The sequence below is a fragment of the Neophocaena asiaeorientalis genome, unplaced genomic scaffold, assembly GCF_003031525.2.
Source record: "Neophocaena asiaeorientalis asiaeorientalis breed wild unplaced genomic scaffold, Neophocaena_asiaeorientalis_V1.1 scaffold104, whole genome shotgun sequence".
NCBI lineage: Eukaryota > Metazoa > Chordata > Mammalia > Artiodactyla > Phocoenidae > Neophocaena > Neophocaena asiaeorientalis.
Genome location: NW_020175679.1, coordinates 2,133,820 through 2,152,670, shown reverse-complemented (window position 1 = coordinate 2,152,670; position 18,851 = coordinate 2,133,820). Strand labels below are relative to the sequence as shown.

General features: G+C 54.4%; 1 protein-coding gene across 1 annotated transcript; it reads left to right on the top strand.

The window, feature by feature from the left end:
* The first annotated feature begins 489 nt into the window (after window positions 1-489).
* TRIP13 (thyroid hormone receptor interactor 13) lies at window positions 490-13,998 on the top strand. Its single transcript, XM_024731982.1, has 13 exons — window positions 490-530; window positions 682-847; window positions 942-1,071; window positions 1,776-1,831; window positions 2,594-2,684; window positions 3,931-4,003; window positions 6,621-6,684; window positions 7,478-7,564; window positions 7,790-7,896; window positions 9,581-9,734; window positions 11,601-11,713; window positions 12,704-12,773; window positions 13,092-13,998. The coding sequence occupies exons 1-13, from the start codon at window positions 490-492 to the stop codon at window positions 13,185-13,187; spliced, it is 1,248 nt and encodes a 415-aa protein (XP_024587750.1). The 3' UTR covers window positions 13,188-13,998.
* Window positions 13,999-18,851: the final 4,853 nt, after the last annotated feature.

Sequence of the window (18,851 nt, the reverse complement as noted above, 5' to 3'; positions counted from 1 at the left end):
AGCCGACTCCGATCCCGAGGCGGACTCCGGCCCGGCCCCGGCCGAGCCAGGGAACGCCGGGCTCTGGAACTGCCGGTCGCAGGAGCTCCGAGTCTGGGGAAACGGCCCTGACCCCGCACCCTCGCCCGCAGTCCCGATCCCCGGCGAACCCTGTCTGGCCTAGGTGGGCGGGGAGGGGCCGGGGGTGCCGGTGGCGGGTGACGGGCCCCGGCGGGCGGCGGCGAGGGGGGAGGCTCTAGGGGCAGCCGAAGGGCCTGCGAGGTCTGGGAAGCAGCGGGCAGGGGGCTGAAGGGGGACCGCAGCTCACGGCCTCGTCGCCTGCCGCCGCAGCTGTGGGGCTTCCAGTCTCCGCTAATCACAGCCCTGTCACTGCGGCTGCGCTTTGCGGGCTTCACGTTGGGCCTCGCGTTATCCAGCACAGCTCCAGCGTAGTGACTGACCTCCAGGAGCCCAGGGTGGCACCGACTCTTGCCGTCGCCCCTTCTTCGGATGGGGACCTGGGGCACAGAGCCCTTGGGCGGCTTCCCCAGGTCACGAGGAGTCCGCGCAGGTCTGCTCCCCAGGCAGGCCCTCCCGCCTGCCCTCTTCACTGCTTTTTTTTTTTTTTTTTTTAAATCACTTACTGTTAAAATGTTGGTTTTTAACTCAGACCTGATTTACATGTTTTGTTTGTTTCCCTAGCACTGCAAAAAGAGAAGATCTAAAGCTGAGTGTTAGGAAGCTCCTCACCAGACACAACATTGTGTTTGGCGATTACACGTGGACTGAGTTTGACGAGCCTTTTCTGGCCAGAAACGTGCAGTCTGTGTCCATTGTTGACACGGAATTAAAGGCTAAAGGTCCACAGGTAACTCGCTAATTCTCAGCGGCCCCGTGAACGTGCACTTGCTGTTCTGAGAGTGTGGCGTGTAGATTTATCTGATGTTTCCTTCTCGTCGCAGCCCATAGATTTGAGCGTATGCACCATTGCACTTCACATCTTCCAGCTGAATGAAGATGGCCCCAGCAGTGAAAATTTGGAGGAAGAGACAGAAAACATAATTGCAGCAAACCACTGGGTGCTGCCTGCAGGTACCCGTGACGGTAACAGTAGGCAGAGCGTGCCAAGAATGGGAGGTCGGAGGATGGCACACGCCTTGGGCTTATCAAGGAGATTTTGTCCGCTGTGTGGAATTTTAGAATGTTGTATCTGTTATGAAATAGAAAGTATATCACGACAGAGAAAGGTAGAGACTTCCAGTATGAACCTATTTGGATGGGTCCGTCAAAGACAGCGCTAACTGAGAATTACACTGGTACTCTGCTTTCCTGCCCAGTTGGTCAGTCTTGCTGGACCACTGCTTTCTCCTGCCTTCTCGATGCTCCCCCGTGAACTTTGCCGATGGGGTCTAGCAGGCAGGCTCCTGCTGCTAATCCGGGTTAGGCTTGATGTCCTAACGACTGGAACAGACCCGCCGCTCAGCCCTGCTGGAATGTCGGCTTGTGGGGAGAGTGGTGGGTTCAGGGTCTGTGCTTGTGTCCGAGCATAGGTCCACAAAGACAGGTATGCAGAATAATACGACAAAGAGGTTAATTATTTCTCCAAAGCCATGTGCGACTGTCACTTATCAGCATCTTTAATTTTAAGAACAATTTAAAAAGTTTAGCTTCCCTGTCACCAGGATTTTAGCTTACCGCTTGTGGAGCAGCGGAGGGCATCAGTGGCTCAGGGCAGACCTAACCAGTAGGTGCAAGGCTTCCTTTCCTAAAATTAGGTTTTTGTTTTATTCTCTCAGCTGAATTCCATGGGCTTTGGGACAGCCTGGTGTATGATGTGGAAATCAAATCTCACGTGAGTTGTGCGTTTTTCCCAAAAGACCCCATTATTTGAAGTAGAATCGTTACTGTGTCGCTCTCTAGCACTCCTTAGCTCAGATGGGCTTTGTGAACACTGCCTACCAGCAGCCCATGTCCTAGATTTCTGTCCTGTGGGATTGCTCAGGAGTGGAGCTGCCCTCCGGGGAGTTCCCCTTGGGAGGAGGGGGAGCGCTGGGAGGGTGAAGACCACTTGCACTGGGTCACACGCTCGGTGTGACCAAGCACGTGCACATGGTCACTCCCGTGGGCTGAGGAGGCAGTGCTGAGGGGCAGACCGAGCAGGTGGGCAGGTCTGAACCGCCTTCAAGGGGAAGAGTCCTGCACACTGGGGGGACACTAGGGGTCTGTCCCCACCGCCCCTCATCGCCCCAGGCTCCTCCAGGCAGCCACAGTGGACCGCAGAGCCCTGGCTGTTCTTTCAGTGAATGTGCCACTGCTGTGTCCCAGAGGAAGGAGCTCACTCTTACTTGGCGTGTCCCTCAGTAGTTTTGCGTGTCGTTGGCATTTTCAATAAAAGTGATCTTCGTGTTCACCGTTTATCCTTAAAACGGTAACCGCCAGCGCTTGTCCTCTCATATCTCAAGTTACCGTCCGAGTTGAAAGCCTGTAGGTGTGTGGCAGGTGTCTGGCCGTGGCGGTCTCTGAAGACTCCCGTCGCTCTACTCGCTTAGGGCACGTTCAGCGGAACCTTTGCCTTGCTGGGGACTTCACCTGTACTTTCCCTTTCTCCACGCAGCTCCTTGACTACGTGATGACAACTTTACTGTTTTCAGACAAGAATGTCGACAGCACCCTCATCACCTGGAACCGGGTGGTCCTGCTTCACGGTAGAGCATCACAGCTCTTGTTTGTGTGACGAGATCAACTGTGCGAAATCAGGCTTTTGCTTGTGGCTTTGTCCTTCTGCGAGGAGTTGCAGCTCCTCTTTTCTGGGGGGGCAGAGTTGTCCTAGAACATCCTCCTCTGTGAAGCCAGTCGGGCTCACACTGTCTGGGCTTTGGTCACTTGACCCTTCATTTGGCAGCCACCTGATTACGCCTTGTGACTTTTTATACTGTTATTAAACTTTGCACGTAACTGTCTTATTTTCCGATTGATCGTGGACTCCTTAGGATAGCAGTTGCCTCGTATTTCTTCATAGTGTCCTTGGAGCGTCCCTTGATGGCTAGTAAACTGCAAAAGCCACACTCTACAGGACTCTGCCTAGTTCTTGGAGGAGAGTACTGGGTTTCCTTTCTTAATGTCCCTGGAGAGAAAAACATCGAGAGAAAACCCCAGTTATAGTGAAGTAGGAGCTATAATTAAAAGGCTGGTTAGTCTCTTTATACAGTAAAGATTGTAGGCTCGTATACGACTTTAAGAAAACAAAGTTCCTTAAACAGCATATATTCTGGCAGATTGGCTTAATGCCAGGCTCAGTGTAGGCGATCCAGAGGCGTTTTAATTAGTGCAGTACGTTACTTGCATTTAGAATTGCTTGTGTGTTTACTCTTAGACTATGGAAAATGCAGAAAATCAGAGTTGAACGTGTCAGCATTTTCTGTTGGATGGGTTCATGCTTCCACATCAGTTACCTCAGAGTTCCTGCAAAATGCTGTGCTAAGTGACACACACTCAGGGCACCAGCCCTCGCCTTACGGCTCTCCCTGTGTAGCGTGGGGTTCGGGCCCACGTCCAGGTACCTGGAGTGGAAGATGGTGGTTCCGTGGGCTTCAGAAAGAGCAAACGTCAGTGCCTTCAGAAGGGTCCTGACGGCTACCAGGAAAGGTGTGTTTGACTTTTGAAAGGTGGATTTCGTAGAGGATGTGTGGGGATGAGGAGGATGTCAGTGAAGATGTGGACAAAGGAACGTGGAGCAGACTGTGGGCCAGGAGGCATACTTGGTGATGTCTTGTAGCATTTACACCGCTAGGAGATTTCTTTGTAAGTTCATAAGCGGTACTTGTGGTAATAACGTTCGTAGCATTGAAGCCTGTTCGTTATCTTATATCCTGTGGATAATGCAACTACTGTCGTTTAAGAAATTTCTTACAGCACTAACTTAAAAACATATTTGCTTGCATTTTGTTACAGGTCCTCCAGGAACTGGAAAAACATCCCTGTGTAAAGCTTTAGCACAGAAATTGACCATCAGACTCTCAAGCAGGTAACTTCGGTAATTTGAGGGAGGAGAGCCACAGAAGTGGGTTTGCTGGGTTTTCAGTTATAACAACGGAAACTGTTTTTATTTTTAAATCATTTTGCATGAAGAGTAGGTCTCTGTCTTTCAATGTAAATTAATGACTTCCTCTGTACTCAGCGTTGTCTTGAGTTATGATTCCAGGCTTTTTAAACGTGTTGAGACTTGCTTTATGACCAGCACGTGGTCTCTTCTAGTGACCGCCCCCCCACGTGCACGCAGAACGTGTTTCTGTTCTTGTTGGGTCGACTGTTGCATGTATGTTAGCTCAGGACGCTTGGTGTCCGTGCTGATCGTCTGTCTGCTGTTCTGTCGCTTGCTGGGAGGACTGTCCAAGCCTAGCGCTGGGTGTGTCTTCCTTGAGTTTTGTCAGTTTTGGGGTTTATAGTTGTATCACATTTAGGGAATATCTGGCTGTTATCTTTTCAACCAATCGCCTGCTCTCTGCATTTGTTTACACGTTACACTGCCTGATACTGTCCCACAGGCCACTGATGTGCTCTTATGTGTTTTTCAGGCTTTAAAATTTTTCTGTCTGTGTTTCATTTTAGGTAGTTTTCTGCAGTGTACGATCTGTCAGTGGAATTTTCATTTCTGATGGTGTATTTTTCTTTGGAGATTCTGTTTGGTTCCTTTTATACTTGTATTTCTCGTCCCATTGTGTTCTCGGTAAATCCTTGGGTAAGTGTATGATAGCTGTCTTATGCTCTGTCTACCAAGTCCATTGTCATTATCATCTGGCTCTGGTTGCAGGACGCATGTTTCTGCTTCTTGGCGTGTCAGGTAATTTTTGATTGAATGCGGACGTTATGATTTCAAGCATCTGGATTCTGTGCTCTGTCTTTAACGACTGCTGGGTTTTGTTCTGGCAGGCGTTTGTGTACTTGTCTTTGGTGTGATCCTTTTGAGGTCTCTTTTTAAGCTGTGTTCGAGAGGGGTCTTGATGTGATCTAGGCTTAACCCTCAGGTGGGGCCCTTCTCGGGTCTCCGTTGAGCCCCTGAATGAGCAGCGAGTACTCTGCAGCTTGGCTGTTGGGGCCTTGAACGCTCCCGGCCTATGAGCGCCGAGGTTTCCCTACTCAGACACACCACCTACCCAGGAAAGACTCCAGGGCCCCGTGATGGTTTCTGGAGCTTTATTCCTGTGTATCCCCCTCCTCTCTGGAACCCTGCTCTGTAGCCTCCAGACACCTCAGGCTCCCTGAACTCTGGCCTCTGTCTCTTCGACTCAGCCTGATGGCCACTCTTCTTGGGTCCCCCCCACGGTCACTGTTGGAAGGTGCGCCAGGCGGGAAGTCAGGGCGGTCGCGCTCGCCCCGTTGCCGTCCTCTCGGGTCACAGTCCTCCGGAGCTGTTGTCCAGTGCCTGTCACAGGCATTGTTTCATTTGTTCTGCCTGGTTTTCCAGTTGGTTAAGGCAGGAGGTAAATATGACCCCTGTTGATCCAGTATGACTAGAAGAGGAAACCCTGTGAGATTTACTTTGAAATCTGTTTTGCTTTCAAAAATGTCTTATAAGTAGGGAAATTGCTTTATTTCAACCCTTTTTTTTACGTTTAGTAACTTGGCCTTGGGCTTTATACAGTGAAATGCATCTGTGTTTTGAAGACCTCTTAAGGGCGGTTTCCTAAGCCACCAGAGGGGGAGGTGTTATTACAAGAAATGGGACTTTTCCAATACAAAGATCTGGAAATCTGTACTAATTTTCTGGCAGAAAGAAGCCTTAGCAAGTCTTTTTCGCCCACTTCACTTAATAATCAAAATGCTTTATAATTAATTTTGTTTAATAGTCAACTGGATCATTAGGTTGTCTGTCTCCCCCTTCTCCTATTTTGTTAAACAGAATTAGTAAATGGTCTTTTTCAACTGGAAAATTAATGATACTTTTTAAAAGTAATTCTTTTTCTTCTGTGGACTTTTGACCTGAAAGAAACTGTGAAGAGGACCTGGGAGTTAGCTTTTCTCGGGCCTGTTTCCTGTTCGATTTTAGTCAGAACCAAGTGCATCCAGTCTCTTGCCACCTCCTTGGTGGACGGGTGTTAGTGCTGGACTTCAGTCAGTGTGTGTTCAGTTTCCCTTTTGAGCTTTCCAGGGCTCTAGCTTTGCAGGAAGTGATTTTGTGCCGGAAAACAAATTGTCACATTCTTTACGGTTTTGTGGAAGGAGGACAAAATGTTCCGCTCTGGCCAAAACATTTGTCATGCCCGTGTTTTGATTTCTTTGCTGTGTTACTGCAGGTAATGCTTTTCCAATATGGAAGCGTAAATTATAAGTAGATTTAAAATGAGAGGGATTTTATCTTGCTTTAATTCAAATGAAGGTACTGTTCAGTTCGAGAAACTTAATTTGCTCCATCTAGAACTATTGACGTTGATGCGCCTTGTTAGATTTTTCATGATTTTTGGTATTTAGCTTGCGAGGTAGCCCAATCCCGTGTCAGTGGCTGTAATGATTTAACAAAGTAGCCATTCTCAACCTGCTGGGCGTTTGAGAGATGGTGCATTAACGAGGTGGAGGTGGCTGCTGCAGAGGAGGCTGCCGGACTGGTCTGTAACAACGCTGTGACTCTTTTTTTCCTGTCTTAGGTACCGGTATGGCCAGTTAATTGAGATAAACAGCCACAGCCTCTTCTCTAAGTGGTTTTCAGAAGTAAGTGTCAGTACTAACTCCAGTTCCCTGGATTGTCAGCCATGCAGTTGAGAAGCTGTCCGGTAGGTTAGGCAAACTTTCTCCTCCAAAAGCTTTAGGAGAGAAAGAGGTGAAATGGGAAAGTGAACAAGGGGCTGACTTTGTGGTCAGAGAAGACTTCCAGAGCTCAGCGGTAACTTGGAAATAGTGTGAGGCCTGAGAGGACCCTCTGCCCGTCACATCCAGACCTCTGACTGGGTGGGACAGGAAGTTCAGTGTAACCTTAGGAGGGAGGGGTCTGCCTTCTAACGGGCGGCACCCCTCAGCTGAGCGTGCTCTGGGGGCTTGAGCCTCGTTCACCACCTGTGAACTGAGGGACTCCAACCAGGGGATGTCACAGGTGCCCCTCACCTCTGAAAGGCTCTGCTGCAGGCACCTGTCAGGAGGTCCCCCTGGTGGGTGGTGAGTGGGGACAGGGAGTGCCCATAAGGGGTGCACCGGGCCGGTTTGCACGCGAGACCCAGGCTGTCCTGGTCATGAGGACAACCGGGAAGGGAAAGGAGGAAAGACAGGTGGGCCAAGGTGCGAGTCCCCTGAGCCATGCATCCCTGGCCCGCAAAGCCAGGAGGGAGGACATCTGGGTTCTCTGCAGACTGGCTCCTCTGGTTCAGGGAGTTTTCCGAGGGGCCGTCAGGAGACGGTGGGCTTGTGCGGCCACCTGGGGTCAGAGCGAAGCCAGGTGGGGACAGTGGACACGTGCGCACCAGGCAGCTTGATGAGTGCAAGTGGATAATAAAGAGTGTTTTGCTTCCAGAGTGGCAAGCTGGTAACTAGGATGTTCCAGAAGATTCAGGACTTAATTGATGACAAAGATGCTCTGGTGTTTGTGCTGATTGACGAGGTACGTGTGTTCAGACTTTAAACCTGTGACCGCACGAGGCTCAAGACTAGCGGCCTCGTAAATCGCTGGGGCGCCGCCAGCCCCGCACGGGTCCAGCCTCCGCGGGCTCCGTGTCCCGCAGTCCTCGCCCCTTGGGCACCCCTCTCATCAGGCTCACGGTGCACGTGCGCATGCCCACACCTGCGTCTGCTCGGCTGACAGCACCCCGTTGCTCCGTCCCTACAGGTGGAGAGCCTAACGGCTTCCCGCAACGCCTGCAGGGCGGGTGCCGAGCCTTCGGATGCCATCCGCGTGGTCAACGCCGTGTTGACCCAGATCGATCAGATCAAAAGGTAACGCTGTGCCCAGCGGGCTTGCCTGAGAAGCACGGACACCGCTCAGCCTTACTCCCAGCTTTTCTAGCTAAGAACGCATCTGACATTGAGCGTGGGCTCTGTCTTCTCCACATTTGAGGCAGCTTGTGCTAAATGCACGTTTTAGAAATTAAGTATTTTTTGCTTTATTAAAGTATTACAAATACAAAACAAACCTCGGGCATGGGGAGGATGTGTGCCCTGCAGAGAAGCATAAATGTGGTGTCTGAGTCAGTGCCAGCAGGACCCGGTGTCGGTGGCCGTTGAAGGGCCGGCACTGGGCAGGTGGGGCGCCAGCTGCTCGCCCTTCGCCGGGGGTTCGTGTGTCCGCAGCCCAGTCCTGCAGCTCAGGCCTGTGGCCAGTGTGCCCAAAGCCGGTCCAGCTCTGGGGGCGGCTCCTGACTCACGAGAAGCCCCGTCTGCCCTGTGCGGGCTCCCGCCAGCCCCTTGGGGTTCCCCCGTTGCCCTCCATGTGCCGCGCTCAGGAGGGGGTCTGCTGGGTGGGGTGCCGTGAGCCGCACCGCGCTGTGTCGGACTTTACCCTGCCGTCTCAGTGTTCTTCACGGCGGAGAACATCCTCATTGTCTCCTGGGGTCAGCGGCAGACGTCCCTTGCTTGTCCTGCAGGCGAACTTCGTGTGAGGTGTAGACCCTCTTGTCTCTGCCCCCTCACCCCACCGCCCCACTCTTCGGTCTGGTTTCTCCCCCTGCCACTGCCCCCGCGTCCACCCCAGCGCTCAGTGTGGAACCATCCGCGGCATTCAGCCCCCGGGGCCCCTACCTCTCTCCGCTCTCCCGACCTCTCCGTTTCTGCTGCCGGCGTCTCCCCGGCATCTCTGGGCGGGGGAGGGCCTGCACTCCCACCCTGCTCGCGGATCTGGTGGGCGAGTCTCCATCGAAGACCTGTACGTCCACACGGTCCCCGGCCCTCGTTCGGCCCAGAAACCCCAACTCCCCGCGGTTCCCATTGCACTGATGGCCTTGCTGCGCACCCACTGCTCAAGGCAGAAGATGGGGCCCCCGGACCACCCGCGTCACTCCAGGAGGAGTGGAGACTGGGGCTCTGGTTTGTCTCTCACGCCACTCACCTCACGCTGCCTCTGTGCGGGTCTGACCGTTTGTGAAAAGCCCGAGCCCTGGACGAGGGTCCCAGCGGCGTGTGTGTGCCCTCCGTGCAGCCTGGGCTCACCAGCCTCCTGGCCCGTGTGCCCGCCCCGCCTCGGGCTCACCCTGCTCACCCTGCAGAGGGCTGTGTACCTGTGTATGGCCGTGCCCAGGCACGCAGGAGTGTGGGTGCTGGGGGCTCGGGCGCACGCAGAGGTGAGGGGTTCGCCGTGGGTGAAAGGCAGGGGGATGTCAAGCAGGGGCCCGGGACAGCTTTCCGGGAGGCAGGGGAGCGACCGGGGCACACGGCCCGGGGAGGGTCTGCTGTGTTGCAGCCAGGAGAACCTGGCAGGAGTTGGGGGTCAGGCAGGAGCTCAAGGCGCAGGGCTTCGGAAGGCCTCGCGGGCAGGTGTGCGGAGGGGGAGTGTAGCCGGCTGAAGGGCGCTGGCTGAATGCCCGGGACCTTGGTGGCCGTCTGTCCTGATGCTCCTCGTGTCGGGGTCAGGTGTGGTCGAGTCCCTACAGTATGGGGTGACCGGTCCTCACCTCTCTGTCCGCAGGCACTCCAACGTGGTGATCCTGACCACGTCCAACATCACGGAGAGGATTGACGTGGCCTTTGTGGACAGAGCTGACATCAGGCAGTACATTGGGCCGCCCTCCGCAGCAGCCATCTTCAGAATCTACCTCTCCTGCCTCGAAGAGCTGATGAGGGTGCCTTGGTTTTTCTCTCTCTCTTCTACCCAGTAGATTTCTTACGTTTTCTTAACCCGCTGAGGTAGCTGAATGTATCTGGTTCCAGTATAGAATGAGGTCTCTCAACCTGACATCAGTCATCTCCTGAGATTGAAAGTTTCAGTTGTTGGGGACTTCCTGGTGGTCCAGTGGTTAAGGGTCCGTGTTTCCACTGCATGGGGTGAGGGTTCGATCCCCGGTCGGGGAGCTAAAATCCCACGGGCCACGTGGTGAGGCCAAAAAAAAAAAGAAAGCAAGCTACAGTTGTATCTGCAGGCTGAGCGAGTAGTCGGAACCGCAGCCACTGATCGAGTGTTCTGCTGGTCATCACGGTGGCTTGATCTGCTCGTCTGCAGGTGCCGAGTGAGTAGGGGTGTGGGCCCGTCCCGCACCTCACGGCCTTTGCAAGTGACCTGCTCTCGGGGCCTCGATTTCCTCCCCTGAAAGAGGAAGAGTGGTAGTGGTCGTGGTTCACAGGGAGGTCACCGGACTGGGGGTCGTAGTTCACAGGGAGGTCGTCGGCTGCAGTGTCCGCGGCCCCAGGTTCTACCGTCAGCGCGAGCACAGCGGCAGCGAGCGTGTTCACGTTCACTGTCTGTCTCTCGCGAGTCAATCTAAGGGCCCGCGTGTGCCCGTGGGCGGTAACCAAGCCAGCCAACAAATAGGGATTTCTACAGCGATCGCCAGGCTGGCATCCTTGTAACTGGCAGGGGGATGGGACCACTGCCTGCACCACGGAGTGGGGGCCCCAGCATCCTCACAAGGGTGACCCGGCCTCTGTGACGGGAACGGGAGCTGGTCTCCGCCCCGGGTGCACTGTCCCGGGCCCTCCTGCTTTCCCGCGCCATGGGGGGGGCGTGGGGGGGCGTGGAGCTTCGACGTGGTGCCGCCGTTTAGGGGCCTGCGTGGTGGCGGGTCCTGCTGGAGGCCCCCGGGGGCCTTTCCAGGGTGCCGCGTCGCGCCGTGCTGCGAGTCCAGGGGCCGCCCTGAGTTTTCGCCAGGCGTTCGGACGTTTTCTGGGAGCCGAGTGCCTGGAGCAGGTGTCGTGTCCTAGACGGTTTATGGGAAATGAAGACATTCCGACGTGGCGGCGGTTTGGCCGGCCCTGAAGGCTGTCGGCGCGCGACTGTGGCCCTGCGCTGTTGGGAGCCTGCTGGACGGCTCAGGTCCCTGGGGGGTCCGCGGAAGCCGCGGGAGCCTGAGGGAGTATCACGCAGTCAGGTGGGAAGGTCAGAACACACCCAGCACAGACCCTGTTCCTTGTTTTCTCCCAAACGTGCAGCCAGACCTCTCCTTTCTCCTCTCGTGGCTTCTGAATCAGCCAGCGTGGCAGCAGCAGCGTGGCAGCCTGACAGTTTAGCGCGGGTGCTTGGGAAGGAGCGTCCCACGTGCAGACACGTGGTCTGGGAGGTGAGCTCTAGGACCCGGGTCCATGGTCAGTTAGAGGCTGTCTGACATTCCACCAAATGAGAGTCTTGGTTTTAAAACAGTGAACAGAGACCCTCCTTGAAAGGCCGGCCAAGTCCGGCTCCAGGGCCCAACTCTGTCCATTGTGGGATGTGACGCGTGGTTAAAACTGAATATCGGGCTGGACTCAACACCTCTGAGTTCCTCCCCACCTGACACGTGCTGAGGACATGTTTTGCCCACAGGAGCAGAAGAGGCTGAGCGCTGTGGTTTCCGAGACATGTTTTGCTGTCTGTATTCTTGCCTTTGTTAGAAGAAGAGGGGCTGTGTGAGAGAGCTGCTTCCTGGGGCCCGTGCAGGCCTTTCTGAGATGTGGCGTGGAGTGTGCCTGCCGCCTGAGTGCTGTCCCTGTTGCTGACCCTGCCTGTGTCCCCACAGTGTCAGATCGTATACCCTCGCCAGCAGCTGCTGACCCTCCGCGAGCTGGAGATGATTGGCTTCATCGAGAACAACGTGTCCAAGTTGAGCCTTCTCCTGAGTGAGATTTCGCGGTGAGCGCTGACCTCGCCTTCGTAACCAAGAGAAGCCTGTTTGCTTTGGGATTGGTGGGGAGGTCGTCGTAATCGCCTGTGGCGGCCGTGGTTGTAGTTTGGGGTCAGACGGCACGGGCTTGATCCCGAGGCATCGCACGCGCGCCCGAAGCCCCCCGGCCTCCCTGACCCTGGGCTCCTGGACAGGAGAGTGGAAGGCAGCTGCCCTCCTACCTCCTAGACGTGACAGCGGACCATGAGCAAAGTTCTGCCCTCGTGTCTGGAAAGACACTCAGGTTAAGGCTCTCTGACGCATTACTGATTTCTTAAGCAACGTCTGGGAAACTTTTACAAATTGGCAAGAAAATAAAATGGAGGCTTTTGCTTTGACAAGCAAACAGTTAAACAGGTAAACAATTAAGGCGCTAGGCTTGGTGCTTTGGGAAATAAAGGAAAGTGGTCCAGCTACCTGGGCACCAAGGGAAACGTAACACGTGAGCATCGAGAATCGTGGGCACGCCTGCTCAAGGCCCAGGCTGGTAGCGCTTTCAAGTTCTCAGATGGCCTTGGTGATCAAGGGAAGCTGGGAAATGGAGCAGAGCCCTGAAGGACAGTTAGAATTTGCATAAACTGGAGAGAAATCAGGGAGGCTGCGGGCGCCCTTAGGTGGGTTGCACTGCAGACACCAGCTGGTGGCGCTGGCGGGGCCTGGGGGGTGGCGTCACTACCTGTTGGAGAGATTTAGTTAAAGTGGCTGAGGTGGGGCAGAGGAGAGCAGTTCAGAGACTTGGGCAAAAATGCACCAAGACGTGAACCAGCCCGGTTCCTGGGGGAGCCCTTGTTGCCAGCCGTGTGCCCACCTCACTGTGCTCCTTGTGAGGCCGTGGGTGGCGTCAGGACCCTGTCCTGGCCCCCCTCGAGGGGCTCTGGGGGAGGGACGTGCAGGGTCTAGTCCTGAAACATGCAGCGGTCCGTGTGGAGTTGACGCCCCGAGTGTGGTTATGTTCACAGGAAGAGTGAGGGCCTCAGCGGCCGTGTCCTGAGAAAACTCCCTTTTCTGGCTCACGCTCTGTATGTCCAGGTGAGTCCCCGGCCGAGCTCCGCCTCCGGGCCCTGTTCCACCGCCGCCCGCTCTGTCCAGCAGGGTGTGGCCTCGCTGAGAGTCCCACTTGCCACCATTGGGGTGTCTGCCTCATTTCACGTTTCTAAAGCGACGGGCTCCTGGGGCAGTGGGAGGAGGTGGCCGTGTGTCTGCTCACCCCTCGCTGGCACGTCGAGAGCTCACGTGCAGGCCCCCCCTGCCACCTAGGAGGTGCTTGTGCCCTGGGGTGGGGGGCGCGGGTGCTGCCGGTGGCCCCTCCGAGGACGAGAACACTCACAATGCTGTCTGTCTTTCCAGGCCCCCACCATCACCGTCGAGGGCTTCCTCCAGGCCCTGTCTCTGGCCGTGGACAAGCAGTTTGAGGACAGAAAGAAGCTCTCGTCGTGCGTGTGACCTGACATCCCCGTCCGCGTTCTCGGGGAGCACACAGCAAGGAGGCGACAGGCTTCTCTCACAGCAGCGGCTGCCCCGGGAATCTCCGAGCCCGTGGCTGAGCCTTGCCGGCCAGAAACCCACAGGCCGGTGTTGTTCAAGAAGCGTGTTATATCTACGTACTTTTAAACGCTTGTTAGAAGACAAACAGCCTGTCGTTTTCTCTGTTTTAAAAGACGATCATCTGAGCTCTGTGTCTCTTTGTAAAGAACCGTCTAGATGTCCTTGCTCTAGCCTGGCTCCGGTTGACTGGGCCCAAAATGCTGACAAATTTTGTTTAGGAAAGATGATTAAGTAAGCTTTATAGAAGCGAAGCAGAAACCACATTGCCTTAAATAAGAATGTAATCATAGCATTAAAAGAAAAGTGCACGTCACCCGAGGCAAGGCAGCGTTTCCTCCTGCCGTGAGTTTTTTCTGTTCAGTGCGGACATTTGGAGGCTGATGAATAAGAAAAACCTGTTCCTCTGTTAACAGAAATCGAGAAGAAAATTCCAGGGCAGGTGCTCTTCTCAGTGAGCAGCCAGGCTCCACTTGCGGGGAGGAGAAGCTGACGCGGGGCGAGCCTCCCTGGTGCCCAGTGCAGGCCGGCGTTACGGGGACGTTTCACGGTCAGTCACGGCCCAAATGCGGATTGATGTTAACACGCGTAAAATAAATTGGCCAATAATCGACGTATCCCACAGAATATCGTGCTTGTTGCTTTCACCTCATGCTAAAATAAATTTCATATTAATGTTTCGTATACACTTTTAAAAGAACACGTTACCTTTTGTCACAGAACTTCTTAAGTGTTAAAATTGTTTTTCCAAAATTTTCTCATTTTGATTCTCTTTTCACTGTCAAATGCTTTGAGTTTTATTTTAAAATCGCTCACACGATCACTTGACTTTCAGCCTGTTTTACGCCTTGAGGTGAAGGTGCATGGTCTGCACGGGGCTGCCCCGGGGAGGCCCAGGGTCGGGGCTGGGCTGGGGGTGGGAGGACCCGAGTTTCCGCCCCTGGGCCGTCGGCCGTGCTTGGCTCCCGTCAGATCCAGGACTAGAGCGACTGCGGCCCTGGGGCCGGGGCCTGGCTCTGTGGTCTCCTCGAGACCCTGAAATCGGGTGAAAGTGGTGTCTGTGGGCCCTGGGGTCAGAAGAGGGGACGGGGTGCTCCACGCTCCAGGGTTGCTACTGAAGTGCCCAGCGTCCAGGTGTCCAGATGGGAGCGCGGGGGCAGCGGGGGAGGGAAGCCCCGAGAGGGGCGGCGGCGGGGCCTCTCCCAGAACGCGGGTATGTCTGACGCCGCCGCCTCTGGGCACCAGGGGTCAGCGCTGCTCCTCGGGACGGACAGCGGGGGCTCCGGGTTCAGCCAGGGCCCCGGGGCGGGGCGAGAGCGGTCAGCAGAGATGGCCAGGCTTGCCCCGCGCTCCTGTTCAGGCTCTCTGGCCTCCTCCCCCGGGCGCCTCACCGGGCGCAGGATGTCGTGGGCACGTTCCGGGCCGCGGCCAGAAGCCCGAGACACGAGTGGCCGGGCCCTGGGGCCAGGGTGGGTCCGCGCGGCCCACCCCCTAGGGGCAGGTTCCTGTGCGGGGGGGTGGGGGGGTGCGGTGAGCCCACCGAACACGGCGCCCGCTGGCCAGGCCTCTCCTGAGCCCCCGGCCTGGCGCAAAGGGCTCCGGCCCGACCCCTCAGCCGGGAGGGGCGCCCCGCAGGAGAGGCCGCGGACACGGGGTGGACGGAGCAGAACTCCCCGGGCAGGATGACCTGGAGGACGGGGCGACGGAGATCAGGGATGGCGAGGGCGATTCTCAAGGTCACGCCACCGAGGAGCCAGGCGCTGAGCTGAGGGCGCTGTGGCCGCAGCCCCTCCACCCGGCTTGGAGGTGACACCTCGCATAAAGGCCCAGGAGCAAGCTGACATGGCGGCTCCGCCTGCCCGCTCTGGAGGCCCTTCTGTGGAGGCCGCGGTTCCCGCCCTCAGCGGTGCCCCAGGGCGGCGGCTCCTGTCACCATGGCAACGTGGTGGCAGCCCGTCTCCTCGGGCTGAAGTGTCCTTTGTGATGGGGAGGTGGGTTTTCCATCCCCTGAGTTCTGATTTCCGACTCAAACTTCCTCCCTCGACCATCTGGTTACTGTTCAGGACGGGAAATATTTTGTTCTCTGTCACCTTAGATCATTCAGAACTGGAACCTTCTTTCTCTCTCACCTGAGCTGTCACGGATGGAAGCCTTTATTCTCTATCATCTCCAGATTTATCTGTTCTGACTGGAAACCTTCTTTTTCTCTAATGTGAGTTATCCTTTGTTCCTGAAAGCTTCTTTGTCTATAATCTGGGTTCGCATTTGTTATTGGAAACCTTCCTCCTCTATCAGTCAGCTCAGTTAGAATTTATGACAAGACAGTTTCTTCCCCTGTCACCTGAGTCATTATTGCTGACTGGAAACCTTCTTCATTATCACTTGCGTCATCCTCTGTGACTGGAAACCTTCCTCTATCCCCCGACGTCATCACAACGCGAAGGTTCTTCTCTCTTTCAGAGAATCATCACTTCTGAGGGGAATCCTTTCTTTCTGTATCACTTGGGTTGTCTGTGTCTGCAAACTACCTTCTCAGTCGCTCGATGTGCCTCTGTGGCGAGCGGTCTTCTGTCTGGACCACCTGAGTTACGATTTATGATCAGGAAACTTCTTTCTGCATCACCCCACTTGGGATTTATGACTGGAAAGGTTTTCCGTTGCCTGAGTGACCATTTATGACTAGAAACTTCTCCCTGTGTCACGGTAGTTAGCACTTAGGGCTGGAGACCGTATTTATCTGTCTCCTGATTTAGCATTTGTGACTGGAGGTCATCTCTTTCTACCCCCGGTGTTGTCACTTATGACTGGAAACCGTCTTTCACCATGACCTGAGCTATCATTCCCTTTTGGAAACTTTTCTTTTTTACCAGTTTAGAGCAACAACCTTCAGTTTTGCCACCTGAGTTGTCATTTGTGACTGTTATCCTCCTTCCTCTGGCACCCGAACCCTCGTTTACGACAGGACGTCTTCTGTCCTATCACCTGAGTCATCACATGAGGCTGGAACATTTCCTTCTCTTGACCCTGTTGCCTCCGTGACGGACGGTCTTCTTTTTTTTTTCCAAGCGTGCACTGTTTTATTGACCATGGACGGTCTTCTTTTTCTGTGATCCGAGTTATCATTTGTGATGGAAACCTTTTTTTTTATATAATGTTGGTTACCATTTATGACTGGAAACCTTCTTTCTCTATCGCCTAGTTATCATTCATGACTGAAGTTTTTTTCTCTCCTGATTGATCATTTATGACTGAAAAGTCTTCTTTCTCCATAATTGATGACTGGTACCTTGTCTCTTTATCACCTGACATCATTCAGGCCTGGCAACCTTCCTTGTCTCTCACCTGAGTTATCATTTATGAGTGAAACCTTTTTCCTCTGTCACCTGAACTATCACTAATTATTGGAAACCTTTCTTTTTCTGTTTTATTTATGACTAGAAACCTTTGCTCTATCACCTTAGTTCTCTATTTTGACTAGGAACCTTCTTTCTGTATCACCTGAATGATTATTTATGACTGGAAACCTTTCTTTCTCTATAATATAAGTCTTCATTTGTGACTCAAAACCTTCTTCTCTAGCTTATGAATTATTATCTATAACTGGAAGTTTTCTTTCCTATTACCTGAGTTACAATTTTTGACTGAAAACATTTCATTTTTTCTCACCTGAGTTACTATTTACAACTGGAAACACTCTTTCTCTATCATATGGTTTATCTTTTATGACTTGAGAAAGACAAATGTTATCACTTATGTGGACTCTAAAAATTAAAGCAAACAAGTATAACAGTGGAAATAGACTCACAGACACAGAGAACAAACTAGTGGTGACCAGCGGCGAGAGGAGTAGGGGAGGGGCAAGGTAGGTGAAGGGGATTTAGAGGTACAAACCACTAGGAATGAAACAATAAAGTTACAGGGATATAATGTACAGCACAGGGAATATAGCCAATATTTTATCATAGCTTCGGAGTATAATCTATAAAAGTACTGAACTACTATGTTGTACAGCTGAAACTAATATAATATTGTAAGTCAACTATATAAAAAATGTGAAATGAGGATTTAAACCACTTCATAATTAAATTACCTTAGAATTTAATTTAAAAAAATTTTTTAATGAATTTAAGAAAATAAAATAAAAACAGGAAACGCCAGTGGGAAGACTTAATCACAGAGGCACTGCCGAGTGGCCTAACATTTCCCAGTAAACGGGGCTGGTGCCGCCCCGGGGCTGCTTCATCCCTGCGAGGGCCCAAGATCCCCACGGGCAGAGGGCTCCCCTGGCGGGGCTGGGGTCCCCATGGTGCAGGCCCCACGTCGCGAGTTTCAGGAGCCCAGCGGCTGGGCGGTGGTGATTAAGTCCAAGTGCCGCCCAGCTCTGGACACAGAACAGGCTGATATCAAACACCTGATAGACACTGATGGATGTCGGAGGCCGAGAGTCTCCCGCTGTGTCTGTGAAGCAGCACGTGCGTGGTGACCCCCGTGTCCTCTGAGGGCCTCATGGGAGCCCTAGGGCCACGCTCCCTCCCGAGGCCACAGAGAGGGTCCTTGCCACCTCTTCCGGCTCCCGGGGCTCCAGGTGTCCCTGGGCTTGTGGCCACGTCATCACATGGGTCTCCTCTGTGGCTGTGTCTCTCTTCCCCTGTCCCTTGTAAGGACCCCGTCTTCGGGTTTACAGCCCGGCGGATAAGCTAGCATTCTCTCATCCTACGACACTCGACATAATCACATTTGAAAGAATCTTTTCCTAACAAGCCAATAAGTTCATAGATCCTGGGGTGAGGCGGTGGACATCTTTTGAGGGCCACCCTCAGCCCACACGGGGCTCTGGGATCAGCCTGCAGCCCTTCCACCCTCCCCTACTGAAAGCGGCGCATCTGTCCCGGGCAACTTCCTTCCGGGCCGGCCAGCCTTCCAGATGCAGCGTTACTTCCAGAGTTTGGCCGTGTCCCAGAGGTCCTTCAGAATTTGTTCCAGAAGTAGAGCAGCAAGAGAGGAAACCCCAGGCCCTGCACACGGATAGGGGGTCCCCACACAAGGCCATCCCTGCCCTCGTGGGCATCAGCGGGGCTCACCCGTTGCCTCCCGGCCTGTGGGTGCCCCCGTCACACCTGTGTACCAAGGACATGCCGGTGTCCCAAGGAACTCGTGGGGTGTGGGGTGCCTCCTCACCCCCTCTCCCGTGGCCCTGGGGCCCTTCGCCACTTCTGGTCCCTACAGGCGACAGGCCGGAGTGCCACACCTGGGCGCAAAAGAAACAACAGCTCTTGTCCAGGCCTCTGGGTTGTCCGGCCTCTCGAGACAGGCTGACTGTTCTGTGGTGGGAGGGGCTCCAGGATGCCCCGCCCCCTGCTCTGTCCGCCATCCCGGGACCACCCTCCTTGTCCACCTGACAGTTGCGTTAGTGACTGGGGCCCAGAGAGCACCCCCAATCCCGCATGCTCGGGAGCAAGGGTCTTCCTCTCCCCGCTCCCCCACTTCTCCGATGCTCTGGTTCTGTTGAATCCCACTGCCCCTCAACCCCGGCCTGGCCTCTGCATCCCCCCCACCCCACCTGGT